Genomic DNA, 22,758 nt, shown 5'->3' on the forward strand with positions numbered 1-22,758 from the left:
TGCCGAGAACAGGGGGCGTGGAGCAGCGGGGACGGAGGAGGGGGCATGGAGCAGTGACAGAGCCGGACGGTGGAGCTGTGACAGGCTCTGTCACCTCCCTCAGCCCCTGTCCCCGGCGGCCGCTGCTCGTTCCAATCACAGGAGTTCTAGCAACAGTGCTGTGCTAGAACTCCTGTGTTGGAGGTGACAGGGTCAATAAAGAGTACCTGTCACCTCCAAATGCTATCACACGGGATTGTAATCCCCTGTGTAAAAGCAATTCAGTTAAGTAAAAAAAAAAATTGTTTAAAAAAAAAAAAACTAATTAAAAATGTAACTAAATCAATATGCAAATGTGTGATTCTGATCACAGGCAAATGTTTGAGTGTTTTTTTTTAATTTTGTACTTAATAAACAAAATTTTCTGAAAAATGTAACTAAATAAAAATGTAACTAAATAAAAAGGCGATAAAGTAAAAATAATAAAACAAATTAAAAATATTTTGCAAAGTAAATAAAAATTGAAAAAATGAAAACAAGCCCCGCTGCCCCCATCTGCATGCGAATAAACGCGCAGTGTTTTCAACTGCGATCGTGTGCAACCGCACGGGCACGCTGGTATTGCAGCAGGAAACCGCACAATCTGCCTGGCACGACTGGGGTGCCATTAGAAAATAATGGCACTGAATGCCGCAATACCGCCCGGTCAATCCCACATGATCACGGTTGAAAACACAGCATGGTGCAAAAAAAGGTACATGTACCTTTTTTTTCAGCGATTGCCACACAGATGTAACCCCACACATGCGGATGCAACCGCTGCATGCAACCGCACACGATCGCATGCCCCGGCATTGCCCAAGTCTGCACCCACCCTAAAGGGTATATTCACTTTACCAAGTAATTTGGGAAAATGGAATTACCCGCACAGATCTCCCCGCTATACTTACCTTTCGGTGAACGGTCCTTCCCGTCCACCAGGACGGGTGTACTATCTGTACCTGTTCCATGTATTCTGAATTTTGCTCGCAAATTGCAAGCACTCGTTGGTCAACGCGGCCACCTGACGGCACTGACCAATGAGAAGCGTTTCTTAGCACTGCTAAATACGGTTTTGGTTAAAATAATTTTTTTTTGTATCAGGACAAGTAGATTGTCATGAGGGACAAGTAGATTCGGCCCCCGCTTTAGTCCTTGGACAAGTAGTTTTTAAAAAAATTTCCACACCCCTGCCACACAAAGGATTAAAGATCTTAGGGCTTGGGATTAAGCATTGTATATTAATGCACACTCCTATAGTGGAGGTTTCTTAGGTTTGACTGCAAAATTAGAAATGCACTAATATTTACATATTGGAAAAAAAATTATATACAATTGTCATGTAGCCATTCTGAGAAAAGGAAACATACCAATATCTGCAACCACTATGAACAGTAAGAAGGGAAAACTACTGCCCCAAAAAGTTAGGGTAAAAATTATTGTTTAAATTACATGGCTCAGGTTATGGAATGCCTTGTACTTTGACAGATTAGATGTGGAGGTCACTACTAAATCCTATTTTGATGAGTTTACCTGAGGGAAATCATTAATCTCCAATTCTTCTTCATATCGCTTGAAGGATTCATTTGCACCAGCTTCCTGCTTCTCCTCTTCCAATTTGTCAACTGGGACATAGTTAAGTTTTGCATTAATCTTCTCTGCCAGCTGCTCTGCAATAGTTTTTGCAGAAACAATTGGGGCCATAATAGTTCCTCCCCTGAGAATAGCATTGGTGGCCTGCTGCATTACATCCTAAGGCAAGATAAATATAAAGGTATAAAACATCTTAAGAAATTCAGCAAAATGTGCCTGCAAGTTAAGAAAATGATAAACAAAAATGTAGTAATCGACCATAATACAAATGAAAAACAAACATTAAATCTAAGAATGTATTTTTCTCACAAAGTGAATCTGGCATTTACTAAACAGCCACTGCATGTGTTTTAAACATCAGTGATTGATTCACCACCAGTAAATATTTTGTAATACTCACAATTACTGCTTTATCAATATGCGCCTGCGTGTTTTCTAAAAGACACCTTGATTTATAAAGCATCTATAGCCAAAACGTTTGTTTTGGTGAGAGTAAGGGACAGTTAAAAACCTTAAAATATGAAAATGCTAGTTGCCTGGCTATCAATTTGAATCAATGGTTTCAATACTCAGTCAATAATCTGGATCAAAAATGCTAAAGCTAAAAGGTTAATTTTCATACCATGCACGAGTGCTGCAAAAATGTGGAGAATGCAAACAAAAATAACACTAATGTCACCTCATTTTCCAAGTAGTTAAAAAATGATTGACGTGGTTTCTGGCATCTCCTTAACCTAATGCAGCACTGGATAAATGCCAGAAGGTCATGTAGTCAAAGCCTTAAAAATATATACTTTACATTTCTATCTGACCTAAACACAAAGAGAGAACCAAACAAAAAGATACAAAAAAAATTAAAAATCATGGACCATACAGAGACAATCTTAGATTAAGATTTACATTTTGCACTTCAAATGAAACAAACCTGGGCTTCTGCTCCAAGGTTTTTGTTCACACTGAGCTTTTTGGCCAAGCGTTTTGCCATCTCCAACTTCTCCGCATTTCCAGCAGTAGGGGCACCTGCATTAGCTGAAGCAGAAGATCCTCCAGAACCAGCTGTGGCACCTGTAGCACCAACTGCTCCTCCTTGTACACCTGGCCCTGCCATGTCTTTCACTCTCTTCTTAGAATTGAACATTGTCTCAATCTGCTCATCAATCTGAAATTCAATAGGAACAAAAAAAAATCCTTTACAAAAAACATTTTATGTACCCTTAAAGAAAATAGGGTCCACAGATGTATTGGCAAGCAACAAAAGTGAATTAAGTACAGGAATTAACTTATTAAAAAATCTCATTCAGTGCTAAGGGCTCACCATAACATTTGCATAGATATGAGATGGGCCGAAACACCAAACAAGTTCAGTCAAGGGGGAGATGATGACCAACAAACTAGTGTGAGAAGTGTCTGCTTTGTGCCTGCCCTACAATTTTCTGAACCAGAAAAGAATGTATGCAGTGCAGGGCAGTATTTAACATAAATTGGGCACTGGCCAAGATTTTACTGATGAGCCCCCACAACCCTCCATCACCTGCCCCCACTTACCGACCCAGTCCCCCTGTGTGCACCTACATCACCTTTCCCTGAAAAGAAACTAAAAAATAAAAACATATTTCAATTCAATGGACCCTGCAACGCCACGGACCCAGGAGCCTGCAACGCAACGGACCCAGGAGCCTGCAACGCAATACCAATGTTACTAATTTCACCATGTATTGGTACACTTCTACTGTACTGCTTGATTTTTCATACAATAAGGTTTTAATTAAAAGTCTTATTGTATGATTTATCAAGTAGTACAGAACAAAATGTGCCAGTCATTCATTGTTCCTGTCCCAAAGAAGACCCATCCTGCTTCCCTCAATGACTACCGCCCTGTAGCTCTGACCTCAGTAGTAATGAAGTGCTTTGAGAGACTGGTCAGAGACTTAATCATCTCTTCACTACCAGACACCCTAGATCCACTACAGTTCGCTTACCGGCCAAACCGCTCAACAGATGATGCCATTACCCACCTCCTTCACACATCACTCACTCAGACACTAGAAAGGGCAATTATGTCAGCATGCTGTTTGTTGACTAAAGTTCAGCGTTCAACACAATAATACCCTCCATACTCGCCACCAAGCTGAAACACCTGGGACTCAGCCCATCTATGTGTCAGTGGATCTCCAACTTTCTTACTGGCAGACCACAAGCAGTAAGGATGGGTAGATATGTCTCAGCCTCCCTCACCCTCAGCACTGGAGCCCCTCAGGGTTGTGTTCTGAGCCCCCTGCTGTACTCATTGTACACATATGACTGTATGGCCACTACCAACTCCACCACCATCATCAAGTTTGCTGATGATACCATTGTGGTCGGACTGATTACCGGCAATAATGAGACGGCCTACCTGGAGATTAGGAATCTGGAGAACTGGTGCCAGAGGAACAATCTCCTCCTCAATGTCAGCAAGACAAAGGAGTCGATAGTGGACTTCAGTAAAAAGCAGGAGGAACTACCAGATCCCCATGATCAACGAGAGAGGGGGGTGGAGAGAGTGGATAGTTTCAGATACCTTGGTGTACACATCACGGTCCTGTCACATCAACACCGTGGTGAAAAAGACTCAGCAGCGCCTCTTCCATCTTAGACGCTTGAGAGACTTCAGACTGCCCGCTAGGATGCTTAGGAATTTTTACTCCTGCACCAAAGAGAGCATCCTGACGGGAAACACCACAACCTGGTTTGGGAACAGCTCTATGCAGGACAGACGAGCTCTTCAGAGGGTGGTGCGATCAGCTGAGAGCATCATCTGTACTAAGCTCCCTGACCTGAATTCAATATACAGCAAGCGGTGCTGGACCAAGGCCAGGAAGATCGTGAGGGACCTCATCCATCCCAATAATGGACTTTTCTCTCTGTTGAGGTCTGGGAAGCGTTTTCGCTCCCTGAAGGCCAACACAGAGAGACTGAGGAGAAGCTTCTTCCCTCAGGCTATACGGTCTCTCAACCAGATTTCTATATAGACATACATTGTACTGCCTGACTAGACTAATGTTCTTACACTCACGTTTACTGCACATCTGCACTTTAAAAGAATGGTCAATATATTGCTGGTCATCACCTTAATTCATTCACCCAGTATTGCTGCTGTTTGCACCCGCACACTTATTCACTTCATACTGTATTTGCATTTTTTGTCTAATTACATTTTTAATATTTAATTTTTAATAGTTATATTCTATTTTGTCAATATAAATTTAAAATTCTTTATTCTTTCCCTTACCTGTTTCCCCCCCCTCCTTCTTGCAGTCGTGTAAGCATTTCACTGCATATCATACTTGTACGATTATGTATGTGACAAATAAATAAATCTAAATCAGTATGTGGTTATATTAGCAAAATCCATATTGCATTTACGGTTTAAGTCCTTGAACACTTGCTGCATGGTACATTGCATTTTTAACAAATGCATGTATATATATTATGCGTAGAATGCATAGGTTGCAAATGCAGTACACCGTGCAACAAGTGTGCAGGAACATGCAATGTAAATTACATGGAAATAGTTACATAGTATTTGAGGTTGAAGACACAGGTCCATCAAGTTCAACCTTTGTGTGTCTGTTTGTGATTGTGCATGTGTTTGTGTACACGAGTCCCTGTGTGACCTTGTTTTTAAGTGTACCTGTACCCCTGTATCTTACGGTCTCTGATGAAGGTATCTAAATGCTTCTTGAATGATTCAATAGTCTTCGCTGATACCACTACACCCCTTGTGGTTAAATCTTTTTTCCACCAGTTTTAGGTGGTGGCCTCTAGTCTTTGTTATGGAGCTCACTGTAAACAGTTTATTGCTGATGTTGACATCACCACTAAACATTTTGTACATCAAAATCATGTCCCCTCTTCTCCTCACTTCCAGCGTGAACAAGTTTAAATTTAGTAACCTTGTCTCATAGCTTTGGTCCTCCAGCCACTTAGATCAGTTGCCCTTCTCTGGACTCTCAAGCTCAAGAACATCTTTTCTGTGGATTGGTGACCAAAACTGGACCGCATACTCCAGATGAGGCCGCACCAGTGAGCTATAAAGTGGCAAAATAATTGCTTTGTCTCTACAGTACTTCCCTTTTTAATACAAGACAATACTGTGCTAGCCTTGTATGCCGCAGCCTGGCATTGCATACTATTGCTCAATCTGTGGTCTACAATGACCCCCAGATCTTTTTTGATTTCTGACTTCCCTAGTGGAGTTCCCATCAATATGTATTCCTCTTGCCTGTTTTTAACCAAAATGCATTACTTTATATTTTTCAACATTAAACCTCATCTGCCATATATTTGCCCACTCCCCTTTTTTATCCAGGTCCTCTTGCAAAGTTATAGTGTCTACGTCCGTATCTATTACCCTCCTAATTTTCGTATCAGCAAATATAGAAACATGGCTATTAACACTTTCCCTGATATCGTTAATAAACAGGTTAAACAGTATGGTGCCTAGCACAGAACCCTGAGGCACGCCACTCTCAACCATAGACCAATCTGAAAAAGAGCCATTTATCAATACTCTCTGGACACATTCCTAAAGCCAGTTCACTATCCATGTACACACCATTTCATCTATGCCCATAGATCTCAGCTTGTGTACTAAGCGTTTATGTGGTACCTTGTCAAAAGCTTTGGCAAAATCCAGATATAATACATCTACCGGCCTCCCTCCATCCAGATCTCTACTCACCTCTTTGTAGATTGTTAGTGGGTTGGTCTGACAAGAATGGTCCTCCCTAAATCTGTGCCCATTATCATTTATTATACCATTGCCATGAACAAAATCCACTAAATACTCCTTTATCATCCCCTCTAACAGTTTGCATACTATTGATGTTAGACTGACTGGTCTGTAGTTCCCAAGTTGGCATCTTGAACCTTTTTTGAATATTGGTACTACTGTAGCTTTCCGCCAGTCACTTGGTACCCTACCAGTCATTATGGAGTCCTTGAATATGAGGAATAATGGTCTCGCTATAACCTGGCTGAGTTCTTTAAGTACCTTTGGGTGCAGGTTATCTGGTCCTAACAATTTATTTGCATTAAGTTTTTCAAGCCTTTGTCGAACCCTGGCTTAGTTTTTCTATATTTTATTAGTGCAAGAACAAATGAACATTCATCAATTAAATTACGTTTTTGATTGTACCTTCTGCTTGTGCTGCTCTTCTGTGTCTGGCTTTGCCCTCCCCCTCCTTCTCCTCCGTACCTGCTGGATCTCTCAAGCATCCCGATGTCTGTGTATGACGGGCATGGCAAGAGGAGATCACAGGAGCAAGAGGCACACAGACACTGATGGTTTCCAGCATGTGAAATGACAGGCTGCAAACCAATATTAGAGAAGAAAGGGCCTGTCAGAGGTAGGTGCCGCTGGGCTTGTTCTGTCTGAATAGTTTTTTAAATATATACATAAGTTTTCATTCATGTGTATTATGAACAGGGTATATGCATGTATGATCCTGTTCCAATTGTATTCCGCATGTAATCAGACATTCTTTGTCCCTTATATTAGTTTTATCAACTATATTCGTTAACATAAATCTGTTTTGATATGGCTTGTATAGCTTTTCACACTAGCCGAAAACGAACTTTATACATTTGTCATGGTATCTTCTACGAATCATCCTCTGTAACAGCCCACCTCCCTCCCATAGTGCTCAATACAGCTGACATGCTGCATAGCAGAACATGGTCCGGTTTTCTGTCCCGTGTATTGGACGAAAACACTGGCCACTCCCCCCAGGCGAGCCCACGTGTAGCCACTCAATGATTGGTCCAGCGCCCTGAAGGGTTGCCCCGTCAGTTACTGGACGGGGCACCCTCTTCATAGACATGGACGTCACATTATACACATCTCCGGCAGCTGCGGTCTGAGCCGACTAGGCTCCCGCACACTTGCCGGTTGGCCAGCAGCCACTATATATTTTGCATATGGGACAGAGGAGGCCTGCATCTGATGAAGGGGGCGTGACCCCGGAAACGCGTCATCACACAGTCTTCTTTGCTGACACACAGACACGGCTGTGCAGCTATCAGACTTTTTCTTGGGTCCATGCTATGGTCTGAAGTGCTTGTAACTAACCTTAGCTTCAGAAATAATCCAGTAATGCTTGAAAATAAAGACATTCATTTCTTTCATCAAGCAGTCATGATTATTCTTAAAAACAATCAAGTGTGTAAAAGACACCCAGTATTTGGTTTTATTGGAGTTTCAATATTCCATGCTTGGTCTAATCTCAGTCATTTCCATAACAAAAGATAAGGAAGCACAGACTGCTGACCTCTTGCCATAAGAGTGCTAGTTGCCTGGCTATCACGTTGAACTTGTTTCTTCAATACATAGTCACAGACTTACAAGTATGCAGATATAGACTTTAGACTCTCACTCCTGATCCGCTTACTTGTATTGGATCAGTGCCTCAAACTATTAAAAGCCAATATGCCAGCATAACAACCAGGCAATTTGCATTTTCAGAAGGTCATCAGCAACAGCTGCCCTCCTACTTTTTTTAGGTTTACTTTAGGATGTGAATTGTTGGAACCTCTGTGTACGAGACAATGCAACAATATTACAAACAAGAAATTAAAGAAAAGTTCTCCAAAAGAGACATTTTATTAGAGCAAGGAAAGGACAAAACCTCCACTATTGCCGTGTAATTTTTGGAGATTTCACTTACTCTTTTCTGTGCCAGTAACACTGTCCCCTAGACAGAAAGTGATGTAAATATACAATGGAGCTACAGGTAGCAATAAAACATGTTACATCAGAGTAAAAAGTAGAACAAAACAGAGTGCACTTTATGGTGCAGATTTAAAAAAAACAAAACAAAAAATAAAATGTTTAATTGATAAAATAAGATTTTTATATTAACTGTAAAATCTTTTTCTTCATTGAAGGACAAAGAAATCCAGAAACAAGTTGGGTTATGCTGTCACCTTCAAGAGGCAAACAGAAAAGTAATCCAGCCCTGTATTAATCCCTCCTCTACCCAACATGCTTCAGTTTTGTGAGAAAGCAATACAAAGGGCCAACAAAAACACAGCTAAGTGGGACCTGGGTGTCTAGATGGACTTCAAGAAAAACCTTTTATGGTAAGCACAAAAATATTAGACTCTCTACAGTCAAGACATCCAAAAGCAGTCGTACCGATAACTGGACAACTTTCACTAACATTTTCAAGAAGAGCCTAAAAATAGTCTGCAACTCAGGACTACCTGAAAGACCAATGTGCGAACCTGAACCAGATAAGCTGAAGTTCCCTGCAAGAAGGGCAATCTGCCTACTACCAAGTGAAAGCCAGGGAAGATCGACTTGATGCTCAAGACCAGGACAGAGGACATCCCCACCGAGGAAAATCCTCTACCCAAAGGAACCCTGAGCTTGCACCAGTGAGAGGCTGTGAACTAAAAACTGAAGAGAATAACTACTCGATAAAGAGAAACAAATTATATTATGGTCAACAAAGAAGAACACCGCAACAAAGCCCCAGGAGAACAGGTTCTCAAAAGTAACACTGGACAAAAACAAGTTCAGAGGGCCAGGTGGTCTATGAGCAAAGCGCTTAATCCTTACACTTCCAACCACTGGAAACAGGGAAGGAAGGTTCTATGGGAAGAATGTTCCCTGGCAAGACAACCAATCTTGCAAGGAGATATCCAAGGAAAGTGAGAAGCTCTACATTGTAATAGCCCTTAAGGATAGCTAAAAGATCTTTGAGACTGTCTGACTGAATAGGGGAAGTAGGATGTGTGAGAGGTACCCTTACCAGGGTAGGCAGGGAAGAAGGTACATTAGAACCCCGGACTAGTAAATGAGAAGAGTGAGAGGATGACCCATGAACTTAAAAACCTGGAAGGTACTGTATCTGACAGAGGAACTCTGCAGGTCCTGTCTAACCTTAAACCTTACTATGGCTCTAAGAGTCATCTAAACCCACCCCGGTCCAGAAAAGCATCCACAGTCAAGGAGCAATGGGCAAGAACCTTTGCCAAATAGCTAAATATAATCACCTGATTAAGGACAAAACTGAGGAAGGGATCTGGAGAAACATCCTCATGGGACAGCTACAGAAGGAGGACCTAACTCCAGGTGATCAGGTACCACTAAGGCCACTGTACATGCTCTATCCCCAACAAGCAGTACACCTGCAGCAGGATCCCAGTGTGTGCTGTCTGCTAACTTTCCAGGGCCCTCAAATATTTCTTCCTGCCATGCAGGAGATGAGGGGCATCCATGTGTGCAAACCTCACTCTTCTGTATGGAGACTACTGGTTGATGAGGGCCATATGGCAATGCATTATCTCCAAGGAAGACATGTTGTTTAGAGTATCACTTTATTTCCGAGTGTAATGTCCACCGGAGTCCAGGTTAACTCATAGCGGGATCCACGAAGAAACAGGGACTAACCCCTGCCAGTGGTACCCCCACAGAGTGTAAACGGCTTAAGCATGGACTTAAAAGGAGAACTATGAGGTGAGTGAAAATCACTCATCCTCATAGTTCGAGCCGACGTGTGACAATGAGACTGTCACACGTCGGCTTAATAGATCGGGAAGTGTGCATACACATACCGTCGCTCGCTCACTTCTTGATCATCTCCCTGCAGAGAGCAGTGATGGTCAGTCACAGCTCCCTGTAGGGATTCCCCCCCGCCTCCCCGCTCCTCCAGCGCTGAGTGGACGAACGGACAGGGGAGGGCAGAGCTCTGGGCAGAGCCAGCTGTCACTCACGCAGCTGGGTGGATCTCGACAGTAATGTCGGGATCCGTCCCGGCTGCGGCGGTCTTAGCATACCGTGAGCTATAGTTCGCGATATAACGAGCTTTGGAAAGTTCATGGTCCCATTGCACTTCTGACCGCAAAAAATCCCTCGGAGAAGTGGGTGCTGCGGTAGTCAACGGGTGGCAGCTGTAACAATCATGAACAGAAACAGAGACACCGGCACTCCAAATTGGCAAGCAAACGTCTATTTATTGACGTGCAGCATAGCAAAAAATAGCAATGGCTATTTTTTGCTATGCTGCACGTCAATAAATAGACGTTTACTTGCCAATTTGGAGTGCCGGTGTCTCTGTTTCTGCTGATAATGAGCTTTGGGTCACGGGAGGACGCTAGTATATGTCCTCCCGTGACCCTAAAGAGAACTATTTGGAAAAACACTTACCCCATAGTTGTCTTTTAAGTTGAACAGCCTCACCCGACGGGGACCAATAGCTACGAACACTAAGCACTTGTGAAGCCCCCATCTGGTCAAAGCTTGCAGGTGCTAGACCCTTCAGCAGAGTTCTAACTGCAAGGGTCCAGAAAGCTTACCTTCTTTAGAGAAGGTTGTCGTTTTTTGAGAAATAGCAGATGCCTCTAAAAGACACTGAAGTGTCAGGGCCTTGGTAAAGGGGACAGTAGAATCTGGTCCTGGCCAATCTTGTAAGTCAGGGGGTTCCTTTGGAAAGGGGAAATGCTGAGGGAGACCAAGTACCACGAGTTCAACATTATGTAAGGATTTAGAATTCCCACAAGAAAAGGAGTTTAAGCCCATGCATGGAATAACTCCCAAAACCAAGATCCCACTTGAACCCAAAGGGTCCCAGGGAGCAGGGAAACCACTGTGACCTTGGTAGGAATACTGAGGGTTGAGTGAGTTTAGGCTCTAAGGGCCTGCAGTTACCTGCTGTCAAAGTAGATGAAGAGTGGGCTTCCTCGGACCAAAGAGATGACATTCCTCGAATGCCAAGTGGATTTAGATGCTCCTTGGATGCAACATCAGCATTGTAACTATGGAACATATGCTGAGATGTGTGTTGCAAACAATCACAATGTACATGACTGCACTGACCAATGAGAATGTTCTTCGGGAACACAATCTTGAAAGAAAGAAAAGAAGCTCAAAACAGATCCTAACTGATAAGTGTGGTCCTGTGACCATTTACCGCTCCCCCATTACAAGCATCATGTTGCTACACAACCTCCGTGACGGTGTAGTACAGTTTTTAGGTGCCAGGACTGTTATACAGAATGGCGTGGGTGGTAGGAGAGTCATCAATACAGATAAGTACAGTGGGGACCGGGTGGGCTGGGGATTGTGGAGGGTGTTGTGAGTTCACTTTCTCATTTGTTTGTGAAAAGGTGAACTAACCCTTTAAGGAGGGTGTCAGGTCCAGTGGACATGATGCTATGAATTATTGTAATTATGTTGTTAATCAGTGTGATTGGGGTAATCAGTATTTCCCATTCTAGTGAAGACAAATATTGATTTTTCAACCCTCTTACCACTGCAATAAGTCACATGGCCGCTTGGAGTAGTGCATGTGCGTGACAGAGGGAAATCCTGAAACCTGAAAAGTCTCCAATCCATTTAGTGGTATTCCTGTAATAATCTACTGGTGCATCAATGGTGGGAACAGGCTACTGACTAATAAATTCCTTCTCAAAGGGGAAAATTCAACTACACTCTCAAGTGGGGTCCAGTGAGGCTCTGCAAGGGATGGCGCTGGAGTGCGATTAGTCTTTGCAAGTAGAGTGCTCCATTAGCGAAGCACAAACAGCTAGGAAATCCAGACTGGACGTTGGGGTCCCTGTGGACATGGGGTAGGCATCAGCCACACCGAATAGAGCCAAGAGAGATTATGTCCCTTTACCAATAGGGGGTCTCAGGTTTAGGATCACAGGTGTGGGTTCCTTCTAGGAATACTGGGTAAACACCCTCAAAACCACTAGGAGTATAGGTTGAGGTCACCCATGGCGGCAGAACTGTTCTGTCTTTGGGAAGACATGTTGCATTTGCATATCGTTAAACGCAACGGAGCCTAGGCAAGCTGCTGCGAACAAAGGGTTCAGAAGCCTGGATCTGACAAAGACACATTAGGCGTGCAGTGGAACCCGACTGGATATCCACATGGTTTATCAGGAGAAGAAGCAGCATTGGGATGGTGCTTTGTCTAGGCTAAATGACAGGTATGAGAGCATGAAGCATGTGCAACACTCCACCCTAGCGGATGATGTCTGTACTCAATGCCTTAGCCTCAACACTTACCACATTAAAACCAGTGGTGGTAGGATATTTGAAAAAGGAGTCCAGCTGTGCCACTACTCTGCACCTGCAAAGTGCACTGTGGCTATGTATCACAGTACACAAAGGTCTAGAAAGTGCTACACTGCAGATTCCAGTGCCCCAAGGTTACATTCCTCCCTATCCCCGCACATACAGCAGGTTCCAAATAAAGCCTCCAAGGCTTATGGTGAGGAAATGCCGATTTAGATAGTTGCGATATATTGACCAGCTCAAGCAGCGGTGTAAGGAGGAATCTTGATTGAAAATTAAAAAAATGTCACAAAGCAAGCATTGTTAATAATTATGCATATTTCTTCTTCTTTAGAAGAGCTAAAGAAAAAGAGTACAACCTCCTAGGACACTAGCCAGAAAACTGAGGCATGCTGAGTAGATGAGGGGTTATATGGGGGCTGACTTTCAACTTTTGTTTGATAGTGCCCCAACCTCCTAAAGGCGGCGGTTTATTTATAAAATCCTGTCCCCACAATGGATAAGAAAGAGAGTGACTTGATAAGAGAAGGTAACATGGCAAGCCAACCACCACAGGCTGTCAGGTCATTGCTGCAGATACTAGTGGTAGTTGTTGCATCTTTAACATTCTATGGTTGTTGATTTGCCTGTTTACATGCTCTGATCAAGTTGCAACTTTAAAAGTGAAATTTATCTTTATTTTACTGACTAAAGGGTGTTTTATCTGTGCAACATTTCACTACTTTAATTTAACTACTGAATATATTTCACTGAATTTGAAAAGTAGGACCTGATACATTAAGAATAAAAGCGAAAGCAATTGTAATTACCTTAACGTGAAACTGTCCTTTGCCCACGTAGGGTAAAGTAACAGATTCAATTTAATGCTGTCCTCCCCAGCAACACATACTTATCTTCTCTTCTTACACAAGACTTGGGACTTTTCCCACAATCTGGACCAGTCAGCATGAACCATCACTGCCGCATGGGAGGAACGGAAGTAAATTACATGATCCTACAAACCCAGATGTGCCTGGTATTCCTGGTGGGTGAACAGTACAGCAAAGGTATGAAATAAATGTGATGTGCCCCTGGAAAGAGAGGTATTACAGAGAGCCTATTGCTTTGCCCTGCATGATCAAAGCACACATTTGCTTTAATCCTGACTAAAAACTCTAAATATAATAAAAAGATATGCTGGTGCGTTCTATGACACTTAGGCTCGGTTCACACCTAGGTGTATCGAATATGTGCGTTTGTCGTGCGTTTTTACCACGATTCGCGAGGGCTACCTGGCTGTATCCCCAATGGATACGCGCGGCAAATACGCCCCAAAGAAGCTCCTTACTTCGTTCCTACGCGCTGTAAAACGCCCAGGTGGGAAACATGCCCATAGGCAATCATTGGTTTTCACATGTTGAGCATTTTACAGAGCGTAGGAACGCGCTGTAAAACGCCCAGGTGTGAACCAGGCCTTACCATTAATAACTCTGCAACCAAAGAAAAAAAACACAAAAACGCTTATCATATTGGCATAATATGATAGCCTAGTTCTCCAGACTGCTGTCACAGCTCCCCAGAAGTACAAGACTTTCAGCATATTGTTAGGTCCAATCATTTGCACTCACACATTTTTAAGTCTCAGACAGATTCTGGGTTAAAATGCATTGGAGCAGGGTCTAGTGGCAAGTGATGTACCTCTGCTTGGCTTTTTAGGTCTGTGCATGGTGCAATAAGATTTTTTTTTTTTATGTTAGTGGTGTGTATAATTTCAAACAAAACCTTGGAAGGTCAACTGAGTTTACTCACATCAAGTGCAGCGTCTTCATCATCTGAATCCTGAAGACCAAGTGCAGCCTTTTGCAGTTTTTTCCTCTCATTGGCCAAAGCTTGCTCAGTTTCATCAAATTTAAATCCTTTACCAGAGAATCCACTAGACTTTTTGATTACTTTACCTTCCTAGTAAGACCAAAAAAATAACATTTGTAAGACATACATTTATAGGAATAGGCACATGCATTATTACATAACATTTGCACTTTACATTAATGTTAAATTTTAATTCATATTCAGTCATATGAAACCGGTATGGAGAAAATGTAACCCTTTTCCTGCAGTTGTCCTGCTCTTTTGTTAGAAGAGAGCAGTACAAATACCTAGTACAAACTTTCAATATCCAGTGACGGAACCCAAAATCAAAACATTTCCTGAAAACAGAATTCATATAGAATAAAATATTAGGATTTTTATACACACCGTAAAATCATTTTCTCTGTGTTCATTGAAGGACACCTTAATATCATGACCATAGGGGTTTATATCCCCACCTGCAGTAGTAGAACGCTAGGCAAAAAAAAACAGCCCAGGGGCGGTCTCTGCTGGCGGCCAAAACCGAATGTAGCAATCAACTCAGTTAGTAGTAAGCAGTAAACAAACAGCAATTCCGTAAACAACATGAGGGTAGGTGCTGTGTCCTTTAATGATCTCAGAGAAAAGGAATTTACGGCGAGTACAAAAATCCTATTTTCTCTTCTGTGTTGGATGTGTTTACATCAGGGGCCTCAAAGTACGGGCCCGCAGGCCAACTCTGTGAATGGGTGACAGTTGCTGCATGTAACATAAATTAACACTGACACCGTATATAGTAGCGGCCCCCACGACTAAACAATTTGTCCAGTGGCCCCCGAGTAAATTGAGTTTGAGACCCCTGGTTTAGATGAAGCACTGAGGTCTTGAGGAATGCTGAATTAAGTTTTACTTGCTTATAAGGACCTTACCAGTGTGTATACAGCATTGTGCAGAAAACATAACAGATAAAACTTCCTGTATACCATATATGAGTAAGCACTAGAGACTAATATTGCCGTATACTGCCATCTACAGCTCAAAAGATAATATAACATAGAACACAACATACCCTCAACCTAAGAGACGCGCCAGAGCTTATAGCCAAAACCCACATCTGCAGAAGGCTGCTTGCCCTTTCCAGGGACATCGGACAAAGAATCTATCTTCTGAAAAGAGGTCACAGCCATCAGATAGCCCTGACCACATCCAAAAAATGAAGAGCCACCTCCTTCGGATTAGAAGGGTTAGGACACAAAGATGATAGAACAATGTCCTCATTCAAATGAAAAGAAGAAACTACCTTCGGCAAAAAGGATGGACGAGGTCAAAGAACGACTTTGTCCTGATGCAAAACAAAAAAAAAACCAACTCAGACACACAACCGAACTGAAGTGATCACTGCCAAAAAGGAAACCTTGGACAATGCCAACAAAGAAATCTCCTGAATATCCTCAAAGCAAGTCTTCTGTAAGGCAGAAAGAGCCAGGTTCAGATCCCCTGGCGGCAAGGGCAGTTTTAAAAGAGGTGCCACCTGAGTGCCACCCTGGATGCAAGTACGTACCAGGAAATACGTGGCCAAAGGATGTTGAGAAATGAGGGTGTAGGCAGACACCTGCCCTTTGACGGTGCTTATCAAGCATTGGACTCACACCATGCAAAGTAGGCCCTGCAAGTACCATAGTAAATTGACCGAGAAGTAGACTTACGTGCTCGCAGCATCATGGAGATACCCGCAGAGCAACACCCCTCATCCTTTAGCATCTGGCTTTTAACAGCCATGCCGTCAACGCCAGCGACTGTATAGCAGGATGGAAGACTGGACCCTTTGAAAGAAGATCCGGGCACAGGAGAAGGAGCTAAGGGGCGTCTACGAGTAGACGAACAACATCTATGTACCAGGCTCAACATGGCCAAAGGAAGAACCACCAGGAACGCAACAGGCAGGGCAGAAGCTTTAGAGGAGTAAAGGCATAAAATCAGAGAATATGGAAAAACTAGGGGGGAAAGGAGTTGCGCTATAAACAACAATTGTATAGACTAGTCTCCTGGGTTTCAGTAGTCTTATTCAAAAACAATGTGTCCCCTTAACAAATAAATCCCTTTAGTGGAGCTGTCTAAGTAACCAGGTACCACAGTAAATATATAGTGTATAAGGCAATATTTAATAGATAGAAAAAATACACACAACATAGAATCACCTACTACATCTAAAATCAATTAAAAACGAAAGAACAACTTCCCTTGGATAACCCAGTTGGAGTAATACGGGTGATGGTCGGCTAACCACCTAAGAGGCAAATAGTCACTGATACAGGCACAAGTGCTGTCTTTGGAAGGCAGATACAAATGTATCGAAGGTTACTCACTTCGTATGTAGCTCAAATGAGAGGCAGTCCTTGTGAGGTTCCGTATTGGATATGGATGAATTGTTTCAATGGAGCGTGTCTGTGTTGGTTTGTGACTCCAAAAGATAATTTCATTATAATCCAGAAAGCTCACCGAGTGTCTCTCACAGCTCGTTTGAACTGACACTGGCCCGCGGGATTCAAACACTTCCCGATCCGTGAAAGAATCAGGGGTTTCCCCAGCATGCGCCCGCACAGTAAGGTGGAAAAGGGTAGAATCCCAGAGGCGATGTGCATGAGGCACACTGAATCAGAGGTCTGTCTACGATCAAGCAGCATGAGCAAATGGGCTTTACCCGGTCTTGGCTCAAAATCACAGATCCTGCTGCTGCTGCAATAAGACAGTGTCCGAACAGACCCAGCTCGATCCTGTTAAGTGGCAAAACTTCTTCATTCACCCGACAGCGTATGAATGGTAAGTCACGGGTATCCAGGGAGGTCTGAGAACACGCGGTCCCTAACGCGTTTCCCCCCAACAGATGGGGCTTCCTCAGAGGGGCGTGTAGTCAATGTCCTGCATAGGTGAGTTATATAGCTCCCTAATGAGAGCTTAATGAGTTCCAGATTCAACAAAGTAGTTTGTGAGCCATTATTTAATTAGAGCCGGCTCGCTTCTCAGAAATGTTTGCTATAAAGGCGACTGTGAAGTCCTAAACATATTCCCCAGGTTTATCATCATTAGTTACATGTATCTAAGAAACACAACATATGAAGATTGTTTCACACATAAAATGATGTTGATTCCAACAAAGTTCGCCAGTGTACTACTCCTAAAGAATAGGGCCATGGCAGACATGCAAGAGGACAAATCATTAAAGGGGCACTCTAACGGTGATCGCCCTAAATCAGTAGTTACAATATTTATCATATATAATAAGGAGCATACAACATACTCTGCCTGATTCTAAATAAATGATCAAGCGTGAAGTTTAGTCAGGTAATGCTTGTTTAATGATTATAACTAATGTTTAGACTCCGAGGTAATAAGTTTAATAAAAGAAAAAAATATATAAAGAACAAGAAGCATTATGTTTGGCGTGCGACCAGGTCAGAGATAGCAATTAAAGTTGATCATGTCATTAAGCCCTGGTGCCTCATAAGATTCCGTCTTGTGGATCCACCTGCATTCTCTTTGCAGGAGAAGTTTGTCCCAATCTCCCCCCCGTCTATGTTGGTGGACTCTATCCAGTGCAAAGAAACTAAGTCTGTCGGTTTGTCCATTGGAGGCCAAAAGATCTGCCATGCGAGCACCACCGAAGACAGATCTGATTAAATACATCTCAGCGAACTACTCCCCCTAATTCAGACCCTGACGGCTCAGGTAATCTGCCTGCCACTTTTCCACCCGTGGAATGTGAATGGCTGATAGAGCCAGCATGTGAGCTTCTGCCCAAGACAGGATTCAAGCCACCTCCAGCGCCGATGCAGAACTCTTTGTGCCACCATGATGATTGATGTGCGCCATGGTGTTGTCTGACTGAACTCAGACTGGATGTCTGCCCAACGACAGGAAGATTGCCTGCAGCTCCAGGACATTAATGGACAACCTGGATTCCTCCTCAGTCCACAATCCGTGAGCAAACAGAACACCTAATAAGCCTCTGAAGCCGGACAGACTGGCATCCATTGTAACAACTTTCCATTGCAGAGATAAGGACTTGCCTGACTAACATTGGAGAACATAGCATCCACACCAGGGAAGCTTTGGTCTGATAAGACAGGAGAAAAGCTCTGTCCAGGGACCCCGGAAGCCTGTCCCAATGTGACAGATCGTAGGATCATAGTGTGCTGCTGAGCGAAGGGGAACTGCTTTGAACGAGGCCACCATCAGACCCAGTACCCTCATAGCAGTACGAAGAGAAGACCTCTCCATCGCACAACTGACACCATGGGATTGCAGTTTGAGAAGCTTCTCTGCATGTAGGAACAGTGACTACTTCCTAAGATTTAGGATCCAATCAAAGTCTTGTATCGTGACCGACATATTCAGTTCCTGGTCTGATGCAGAGTCCACACGTAGGAGCAGGATGTTCAAATACCTGACAATTGAAATCTACACAGTCGTAACAAGGTTAGAACAGGTGCCAGGACCTTGGTGAATACCCGAGGAGCCAACGTGAGCCTGAAAGAGAGCGTCAAATTAATCGACCACATAGATGCCTATTAAAGCCAGAAAATCCTCCAGATGAAGAGAACAGATAGAAATAAAGTCCCTTGAATATTTCAGAGGGGGGCACCGGGACAATAACCCCCTGATCAAACCAGATCACAGAATGTAGATCCACAAGACGTTGCAGAGAAAGCTGCAGATGGGAAGTGAAAACAACTCTGGAGGACAAGACTGAAATTTAATCCAGTATCCTGAAGTAACCACCTTTTGGGTCCATTTGTTCACAATCAAGGCCAGCCAGTGATCTAAAAACAATAGAAGTTGTCCCCCTACCTTTGGATTCCCTGGTTGGGGCGCACCTTCATGCCGAGGACTTATCCGCTGGCTTAGAGGGCTTGTGCTGCCAGGGGCGCCACGCTCCATGTCTGACAGGAAGCTTGCTTGTCTTGTTCTTGTCCGAGGCCCCTTGTCCATGAAAAAGAGGTTTGCGAGCAGAAAATGATGCCCCTGACTTCTGATGGACCTCCTTAGTCTTTTTTGTCTGTGGAATGGAAGTACTCTTACTGCATGTGAGATTTTAGATAATCTTATCCAGCGACACGCCACACAGGCGCTCAGCCACGAAAGGCAACTTAATCAAAGTTTTCTTAGACGTCTGGTCCACCGACCAACACTTGAGACACAGAATGTTGCCAAGAACCACTCCTGAGACAAGGAGACGGGACACCAATTGCCCCGAGTCCAACGGTGTGTGACAGACAAATGTCAGTCCCTTAACTAACCGGTCGGCCAACTCAACATACGCTGGAGGAAGCTGCTCAAAAACTGATAACAGTTTTGCCCATTCAGTCAGAGTCTGTATAGCCAGGGCAGAAGCCAAGACCAGCCTAAGCAAGGCTCCAGCAACAGTGTACATAGTGTGACACTCTCTGCCTTCCTGTCTGAACGGTCCCCGAAAGAAGAGGATTCTTGTATGGGAATAACAGAATATATAGTAATAATTAGTGGCCTTGTTAGCCCTGGAAATGGGAGGATCTTTACCAACGACTTCTCAAATAGATAACACACCGTCAAACGCCTAGGCAGTGTAAAAGGCAGAGATGAGCGGGACCAATCCTTGTAAATAAAAATCAAAGAAAGGATCATAAGAAAAAACCTTAGAAGACCGTTTAAGTTTGTGGTCACCAAACGGCACAGCGGAATCCTTGGAAGACTCAGCTGAATCCTCAATCTTAAGAGTCTCCCTGAGAGCTTTAATGAGCTCAGATATCAGCTTACTTTCCTGCGCCAACTTAGCTGCCGCCACCTCATCTTCACTACCAGACAAAAAACAAGTCTGGCTTCGCCGACACACAGGGGGGAACAGGGTCAGCCGCAGACTACTACTCATCGGAAAAGAGTAAGGAGGAGGATGCTTCTTAGAGAAATTCTGCAACAAAGCCTTTTCAATATGGGAAACAAAGCCATCCACTGCTGAATGGAAAGAATCAAACATCAAGACAGATCTTGAAGCACCCGGTGCCTCATGTGGAGAGTCTATGGAGGTGAACGAGGTCTGCAGGGCGGGGGGAGTCCTGCCCCGCCCCATGCGCACGAGCCGCTTACTGTGCCCGCACTGTCCATTGGACAGTGCTGTTTCCATAACAAGTTATAGAGTCAGTGAAATCTGCTCTATACCTTGTGATCTAGCTATGACAAAATCACAGCTGTCAAAAATGTAAACAATGGCTGCGGTTTGCAGCCTTGTCTCCATCTCCTCTCTCCCACACCGTTCGGTTGTGGGAGAGAGAAGATTGAGAGCTTCAGAGATCGTCCAAAGTAAGCAATTAAAGTGACATACACACACAAATTAGTACACGGTCAGTGCAGATCAGTGTCATCAGTGTGATTCAAACTGTCATTCTGATTCAAAGTGTCATCGGTTGGATTTAAAGTGACAGCAGTGCGATTCAGTGTCTGCAGTGTGCGTCACAATATATTCAGTGAGATTTAACTTGTCAGTGCGATTTACAGTGTCTCAGTGGATATCGCAGTTTCATCAGTGCAGATCAGAATCATCAGTGCGATTCAAACTGTAATTGTGATTCAAAGTGTCAGCAGTTGGATTCACAGTCTCAATACATATCAGTGTCATCAGTGAGATTTCAAGTGCCAGTGTGATCCACCGTGTCATCCAGAGCCCCCCAAGTATATCCACTACTAAAGATGTCAAATTTTTTTTACAGCAGTGAGGAGGCATGTCATATTCTCAGCATGTCTAGTGAGAGTGACAAAGAGGCCTCCCTCTCAGATTCTGAATCAGAGTACGAACCTGTGGAGAGCAGCGGTTCAATATCCTCTGATTCAGGAGAAGAAGCTTTCCCAGCTAAAAGGCCCAGGCGTGCTGTCCAACATCCAGCTTACATGCAGCAGGTAAGCACCAGTAGTGCAGTGACAAGCACCAGTAGTGGGGTGGTCCAACATCAGCCACAAAGAATTAGACCCCAAAGAGCACGTACTAGTGTACTACCAGAGGCACTTTCAAAAACCTTGTGGCTACCCACTAATTCTGCAACACCAGTCATACCCCCATTTACTGCCAATCCAGGAATCCAAGTGAAAACAGAGAATTTTACTGCAATACAATTTTTTTATTTGTTTTTTACTGATGACCTCTTCAGTTTAATTGTCGACCAAACTAACCTTTATTTTCAACAGTTCATTATACGCAATCCCCATTACTCCTATGCCAGACCATTTCAGTGGATGCCCTTGACTGTTGCTGAATTCAAAATCTTTCTTGGCCTAACACTGAATATGGGACTCGCCCAAAAAAATGAGCTGAATGCGTACTGGTCTACACACCCAATTCACCACATGCACCTGTATTCTGCAATGATGTCCAGGAATAGATATAAAAAGATAATGAGATTCCTTCATTTTAGCGACAATTCAATTTGCCCTCCCATACGTGACCCCACATATGATAGGCTCCAAAAAATTAGGCCACTCATCAATTTTTTTTCCTCCAGATTTTAAGATATTTATACCCCAAAGCAAAATATTTGCATCGATGAATCCCTCATTCATTTCACAGGCAGGCTTATTATAAAACAGTATAAACCCGCCAGGTATGGGGTAAAACTGTACAAGCTCTGTGAAAGACACCGGATACACATATGACTTCCGTGTGTATGAAGGCAAGTTCATTTGGAGCCCCCTGGATGCCCATCGTACATGGGAATCATTGGAAGAATAGTGTGGGACCTATTGTCAGCCCTATTCCACCAGGGATACCACCTCTATGTGGACAATTTCTACAGCAGCATACCCCTTTTCAAACACCTCTTCCTCCAACAAACCCCAGCCTGTGGTACAGTGCGATCAAATTGTATTGGCTTTCCCCAAACTCTTATCCACAAGAAGCTGAAAAGGGGGGAGTCAGCAAGTCTGAAAAATGATGAACTTTTGGCCCTCAAATGGAAGGGCAAACGGGATGTTTATATTCTTTCATCCATCCACCCTGACGCCTCCGTGGAAATCCAAGGAAGATCTGGCTTGTCCCAAAAACCCATGAGTGTTCACAAATACAACCTCTATATGGGTGGTGTTGATTTCAATGATCAGATGATGCAGCCCTACTTGCAACCAGAAGATCCATTCACTGGTATAAAAAAGTTTCCACCTACCTTTTTCAATTGGCGACGTATAATTCTTATGTGATTTATAAGTCTGCAGGAAGAGCTGGCTCTTACCTC

The 22,758-nt window shown here is 43.4% G+C and overlaps 1 protein-coding gene across 2 annotated transcripts in view; it reads right to left on the bottom strand.

Annotated features, from left to right (window-relative positions):
- DDX46 (DEAD-box helicase 46) overlaps positions 1–22,758 on the bottom strand; it is a 121,275-nt gene that overhangs the window by 23,456 nt on the left and 75,061 nt on the right. For both annotated transcript variants that reach the window (XM_018573315.1, XM_018573316.1), the window contains 3 exons: positions 14,468–14,617; positions 2,537–2,770; positions 1,552–1,770 (listed from right to left, as the gene is read on the bottom strand). In XM_018573315.1, coding sequence (XP_018428817.1) covers positions 1,552–1,770; positions 2,537–2,770; positions 14,468–14,617 — 603 coding nt within the window. The remainder of the gene's footprint in view (positions 1–1,551; positions 1,771–2,536; positions 2,771–14,467; positions 14,618–22,758) is intronic.

Source organism: Nanorana parkeri, unplaced genomic scaffold (genome assembly GCF_000935625.1).
Source record: "Nanorana parkeri isolate BGI_ZX_2015 unplaced genomic scaffold, ASM93562v1 scaffold2330, whole genome shotgun sequence".
Classification (NCBI taxonomy): Eukaryota; Metazoa; Chordata; class Amphibia; order Anura; family Dicroglossidae; genus Nanorana; species Nanorana parkeri.